General features: G+C 59.1%; 1 protein-coding gene across 2 annotated transcripts in view; it reads right to left on the bottom strand.

Moving 5' to 3' along the window:
* The window catches only part of BCAR1 (BCAR1 scaffold protein, Cas family member), a 22,013-nt gene that overhangs the window by 10,326 nt on the left and 5,128 nt on the right, over positions 1 to 6,559 (bottom strand). Inside the window, exons 2-3 of one of the 2 annotated variants that reach the window (XM_007462931.1) lie at positions 1,334 to 1,852; positions 1,241 to 1,294 (exon numbers count right to left, since the gene is read on the bottom strand). In XM_007462931.1, coding sequence (XP_007462993.1) covers positions 1,241 to 1,294; positions 1,334 to 1,852 — 573 coding nt within the window. Of the gene's footprint in view, positions 1 to 1,240; positions 1,853 to 6,559 lie in introns of both variants that reach the window. The other variant, XM_007462930.1, reaches the window with a different exon arrangement.

The raw sequence follows: 6,559 nt of genomic DNA, 5'->3' as shown, positions 1-6,559 counted from the left end.
GCTGCCCAGCTGGCATCTAAGCCCTGGGCAGGCTCTGAGGAGAGGCTCAGCGCCGCGCGGTGAGTGTCCTCAGACACCAGCTGCTCTACACTAGACATGGCACTCTCCAGTCCTGCCTCCTTCCTAGGCAGACAGCCCTGGGTGTGAGGACACATACGCAGGTCTGTGTGGAGCTGAGGTGCTGGGCTCAGAGCCTTGCCCCCCGCCCAGCCTCCCACTGGCAACAGCCCACAAGGGACTTGAACAAGAGCCCCTTTCACGGTGACCCTACAATCCCGCAGGCAGTGTCCTCCCCACGGTTTAGGAGTCACGAGCAGGGCACCCTGCAGGCGCCCACAACCCACCAACACGGCCCAGGAGAGGAGAGGGTTGGGTGCGTGTGGATCTAGATGAGCTGCACCCACAGGGGGACCGTGGGAGCCCCTGGGCACGCGTTGGCTGGCCTTGCCCCTTTGTCCCTTCCTCCCTTCTCTGCCGGCTGGAACTCACGTGGCCACTGTCCTGGCCCGCGAGCCCCATGACGAGGTGGCAGGGCAAGAAGATGGAGGACCTGTCCTCCACCACCGGTGCTCCAGGAGGAGCCACAGGCTCCGACAGTCTCGGAGGTGCCACCAGCGCCACACCACTCACCCCGAGCCGTGCTACGTGAGAGAGAGATGACTCTGTCATCCAGTCCAATCTTCTGGGTTTCCGGCCACTCTGCCCCAACTGCGGCCCTGTGCTCCATACTCCATTTCTCCCCTTCAAGTACCTCCCAGCTCCCCTTTCCTGGGCTCCCTGCACCCTCCCCTCTGGGCAGAATGGCTTCACCAGGACATGGTTGGGCAGGTCACTCCTACCCAACACCCTCCGCCCTCAGGAAGGTTCCAGGCCCCTGGGGGTCCGTTCCCAGCTGCTGCTCAGGCCTCCGTGGTCAGCCCCCACCTGCCACAACAGTCTTTGACAGGCTGTGTCCTCTGCTACTGACACCCTTCCACTGGGGCTTGTCAGCTAAAGGCCACCTCACGGTCCACGGCCAGCTCGGTGTCTCCTCTCGGGCTGCTCACACCCACGTCAGCAGACATATAAACACATTCCCCAGACACTCACCTCCCACCTCGACCCCAGACCAAATGCGGAGCCGCTGCTGGAGTCCCGGAGGTCCCAAGCAAGGGTGCCTGGCTGGGCCCTGCTGCATCCAAAAATTGGGCCCGGCCCAAACCCAGCAGGAGGGCTGCCTGGCCACCCAGGGAGGCCTTACCTTGGCTGGTGGCTTCGTCCCCTCCCAGCTCCGTGCATCCATGGATGGGGGGACCTGGTAGATGTCGTGTCCTATCCCAGCGGAAGGCGGCACCTGGTAGATGTCCTGGGCAGGGCTGCCAGGCCCCGGGGGCACCTGGTAAAGGTCTGGGGCTGGGCTGGGAAATGGGTGATGGGGCATTTGCTTGGAGAACGTGGCTGTCTGCTTGGCCGGGGGAGACTGGAACTGGGGGCTGGGCCCAGGGGCTTGGTAGAGGCCTTGCTGAGTCTTGCTGGGGGTAGGCACCAGGTAGACACTGTCTGGCTGGGGCTGGTACGTGGCAGGCAGCATGGGTGTGTACTGGGCTGCCGGGGGGTGGAGGCTGGGCTGAGGCAGGGCAGAGCTGGTGGGCGGGCCGGGGCCGGGCCCCACGGGCTTCTTGTCATGCATGCCCACCAGGATCTTGAGGCGGTTCCCGGGCACGATGCCTTGGCGCCCGTGCAGCGAGCAGAGCCACCAGCCATCTAGGCCCTGCGTGTCCCGCTCCAGCACCGTCATGATGTCGCCCTTGCGGAAGGAGAGCTCATCTGGGGACTCGGCCACATTGTCGTAGAGGGCTTTGGCCAGCACGTTCTGGGGAAGAGGACACAGGTGGGCGTGAGGGCAGGAGGACGTGCGCTGGGGGCTCGGTGTCCCGCCCAGCTCCCACCCCCTCCAGGACTGGGGAGGCACCTGGCCTTGGCACCGAGAAAGGAACTAAGTAGGGTTTGGCGACATCCCCGCACCTCTGCCCCTGCTGCCCCGGGCGAAAAGGCCCAGCTGATCCCGGCAGTTTTTCAAATGAGCCTGGATAGTGTCTCAAAATCCTCTTGACCACAGCCATCACCTGCACTCCAGGACGGCACTCAAGATACTCTAAAAAATACTCCCGGAGTCACGCTATAAGCTGGACCTAACGCTGGGGAAGGCAGCGATAATGACAATAATGGCCACCACGTCCTGGGGAGAAAACAGGATGCACACCCTCCCCGCTTCAACTCAACTCCCTGCTGCCCCGCCAGTGCAATCAGCCAGGAGGAAAAGACCAGAGACTGGGGAGGGGACACACAGGGACAGAACAGTCATCATCTGCAGACCATATGTCATCTACGTACAGATTCCAACAAACGAGAAGAATCAACAGTGCTGAGGAGGGAACCTCACAAAAAAGCCGTCACCAGATAACAGAAACTACAAGTTATCCAGGAGTTAATCAAGCAAAGACTCCAGAGGAGAAAATGTAACAACTGGGCCAAGCTTACTTAATAAGTTACAACTGCGATAAAAATGCCAGCCCAACTTTCTTTTTTTTTTTTTTTTGGAGGAATTCAACCAAAGGAAAAAAATCCTTCTAGAATTAAGCAGAGGAACAGAGGTCCACAAATAAGCAGGTCAATTCTGAAAATGAAATGCAAAGAGGCACTTCCTTCCTGCTGTGAGGACAGGCCACAACTCCAATCCCTAAGCGGGACAGGTAGCAGCGGCTGGGAACCATGCAGCGATGAGGGGGGCAGGACTGTAACCGAGATGCTACCAGGAAAACTCACTCACCATAGGAAGAAAAGTCAATTTGGACACTTTGCCTCATGTTATAAACAAAGGGGAATCAAACACCTACATGTGAAAGTTATAACCTTAGAGCTGATTAAAGAAAAGAGAGAATATCTCTGTGACCTTGAGGTGGAAAAAAATTATAAACAAAACCCTAGAAAAAAAGACCATAAAAAGCACAAAACATGGGCTTCCCTGGTGGCGCAGGGGTTGGGAGTCTGCCTGCCGATGCAGGGGACATGGGTTCGTGCCCCGGTCCGGGAAGATCCCACATGCCGTGGAGCGGCTGGGCCCGTGAGCCATGGCCGCTGGGCCTGCGTGTCCGGAGCCTGTGCTCCGCAACAGGAAAGGCCACAACAGTGAGAGGCCCGCGTACCGCCAAAAAAAAAAAAAAAAGCACAAAACATAAGGTAACAACAACAGAAACAAAGAGATGGATTCAACCTCATCAAAGTGAACAGTTTCAGTTGGGCGGGGGAACAACAGAAAGCTGACAGGGTGACAGGCCACCAAATGACAAGAGTCACTGATCTAGAATCTGGAGGTTCTCCTACAAACAAGCAAGGAAAAAACAAGAACACCAACAGAAAACCAATAAAATATGAAGAGTTTTCTGAAGGGGAAACCAGAATGGCCAAGATGGCCACAAAGGACGTTCAGGGATCCAGCCAGCAAAGCGGGACAGACCTGTGACTCTGCTCTGTGCTCCAGCAGGTGCCCAGGTGTCTGGTGAGGAACACCAGCCACACCCTCCCGAGTTAGAGGAACAAACAGGAGATCTACAGCCCAGAACGCTTTACGTAAATGTTACGAATACCTACAGAAGAACTCTATGTATTTTTCACAGACACTTGTCCAAGGGCAGATTCCAGACACATTACATTTGCATGGGTGCTTCTGGAAGAGAGACAGGCATCAGGAATAAATGGGGAGAATAAAGCAAAACAAGGAAGCAGTCCCATACAGACTGAGGACAGCCACAGAAGGACAGCACCCCATGCCCAGCCCCGCTCTTTACTCCTGTAATTCTCCTGTTAATTCTCACAGGCACCCCAGAACCGCTATGGGTTCCGTGAGTCGGCAAACCCTCCTGGATCTGGGACACACGCTCCGTGCAGAGGCCCAGTAGCCCAGCAGCCTGTGCAGGCCTTGGCGAGGCTGTGGGGACAGACAGGAGGACCCCAGCATTGGCAGGCACTGTGCCGGCAGGCCCAGAACCTCACTGGGGACAGAGAACCGGGTGGACAGGCCCCACATTTTCAGTCCTTGGCCTCTGCTGCTTGCGCGGGTGAGGGCTCAGGCTGGGCCCAGAGATAGCACAGGGGGGCCCCAGCCAGAGAGCCAAGGTCAGTCCAGCAGAGGGCAGGAGCGAAGCAGGGGCCTGGGTGGGAAGGCCAGGCCTGTGGAGAGGACAGTGCCAGGCCAGCTGGGCACCGGACCCACCAGCCAGGCCTCAGCTCTGGTCGCCCTCCTCTGAGTCTCCTGGGGACTGAAGATGCAGAGCCTGGCCTAGATCTCACTCGGAAATGGGACCTGGGTTCGGACCACCCTTCCCCCCCCGTGGGCCTGGGTCTCATCCCCTGGATTCCAACTGGGGGCAGAGGGAAGTCGGCCTCACCCAAGTCTAGGAGGGCCCACCTCCACACCAGCATCCGGGGCCAGAAGGAGCCCCTCTGAGCTCCGTCTCCCCTGCCCGTCACAGTGAGGATGCGGGAAGAGGACAGAACACCATCAAGGGGGACAGCAGCCCACGGGGGAAGCCGGGGCAGGCAGTGCGTGCTCCAGGCCCAGGACTGCACGCTCAGACTCGGGGGCGCACTGGTGGGAAGCCCACTCCTCCAGGGCAGCTCAGAAGGACCCAGAGGCCAGAAAGCTGGGAGCCAAGAGGGACAAAGCCCAGGGGAGAAGGCAGCCCAGGCAGGCAGCGCACAGAGGGCAGAGCAAGCGAATTCACCCTGCACCAAGGTGAGCGCCAGGGCAAGGGCCCTTGGAACTACTGGTGGCGCCAACACTGTCCACACCACAGTTAGGACGGTTATCACTGCACTGAGGCATAAATGAGTCCTCAATAAAATGTCACTTGAACTTAACAATTGGGGAGAGGGTAATGTTTGAGACAATGGGGGATGCTTTTTCTTCCTGCTTTGCAGAAATTTTCAATTTGTATTTAATGAGCATTTCTTGGTTTGGGGGTTGAAAAAATATATACCCTGAAAAAGAAAACAGTGGACTACTTCCTATGCTCCAAGTCAGGATGGGACGGACAAGGCCGAAGCAGGTCAGAGGCCAAAGCCCCAGGAGGAGCAGATGGGGCGGGGGCTGCCCTGCTGCCCACTGGACTCATGGGTCCCACCCCCAGGCTGCCTGCAGGAAAAGCAAGTTTCCCAAATATGGTCTGCAGCCTGCTCAGGGAATCACACCCCATCAGGGGGGTGGGACACCCAACCCACCCTCCCCCAATGACCCCAGAACACAGAGCCACCCCTCTGGGTCCCCTCAGCCCCTGCCCTGGTGACCACAGGAAGTGCCAGCAGAGTGAGTCACAGGAAAATTCCCCTCCAGCCCAGTCAAAGGGGGCAGGGTGCAGACAGGGGAATGCCCCTCAGAGGCCCCTCACCTCTTAGAGGAGGGCAGCCCAGGGAAGGCTGGCAGAGGGGCTTCGGCCAGGCCCTGCTGGGCAGGGCTGGGCTCTCAGGGAGGCTGGAGAGCTCTGCCAAGGGCAAGGTCCAGCGGGAGGGGGAAGGGGGTGGAGGGAGGGTCCCCTGGACCCAGGAGAGCTGCCCAGGGAGCTACCGGGGCCTCCTGTGCCCAGGGTGGCCAGCTCTCACCTCCTGGGTGTGAGCTCGATGAGCAGTCAAGGCCAATTCCAACTGCAACTGTATAGTCCGGGGAGGCCAGAGCCAGGCTGGGAAGCACCTCTCAGGGTGGGCACGTGGTACCAGGCGCCTGGCACCAGGAGCTCCTCTGCCTGCGTCAGCTGGTGCCCCCTCCCCACGCCGAGCCCCCAAGGCAGGCTCTCCGCAGTCCTGGGCACTGCTGGCGCCGCAGCGCTCCAGCTGGCCAAGCACCCGCCCCTTTGGGCCCCTAAGCCTCTCCAGCTGCTCCTGACACACTCCTCCCTCCAGTGCTGAGCAGCAGCTAAGACCAGACCTGGGCCTGGCTCTCCCTCCCACTGCTGGGGACCTTGGGCAAGTCCCTTAGCCTCTCTGAGCACCCAGATCCCTTGTGTTAAGGTGACAATCCTGGTTTCATAGGGAAGTTCTTTTGTTTAATAAAAGATTCACCTGGCGTCTGCCCTCTGCCAGGTGCTGGGCCAGGCCCTGCAAGACGGTGCAAGCCTAGGTCGACCAGGCCCTTGTCTGCGGGGCTTGCATCCCAGCAGGGCAGGCAGACACAAAACGATATGCCAGGACGGGGGGAATGTGGCATGTGCGACAGGGCCACTACACACAGGACGGCCAGAGGTGGCCTCCCCCAAGGAGGACAGTTCAGATGACTCATGAAGAACGAAAACTAGGCGACCATGAAACCAGCCGGGGAAGGCCATGTGGGCAGAGGGCAGGCATGAGCCAAGACACTGAAATAGGGAAAGGCTGGAGGGGAGACAGGACTGTGGCCCTGGACTGGCAGGCAGGCTGGGCCAGTCACACTGCAGAATGCCTTGGGATGCTGCAGGGAGAGCTCAGTCAGTGTCATCCAAATGGTGGCATCCCACGGCAGAATAAGGCAAAACCCACACCACCTGAGCAT

Source organism: Lipotes vexillifer, unplaced genomic scaffold, assembly GCF_000442215.2.
Source record: "Lipotes vexillifer unplaced genomic scaffold, Lipotes_vexillifer_v1.1 scaffold70, whole genome shotgun sequence".
NCBI classification, from domain to species: domain Eukaryota; kingdom Metazoa; phylum Chordata; class Mammalia; order Artiodactyla; family Lipotidae; genus Lipotes; species Lipotes vexillifer.
This window is presented reverse-complemented; position numbering and strand designations above follow the sequence as displayed.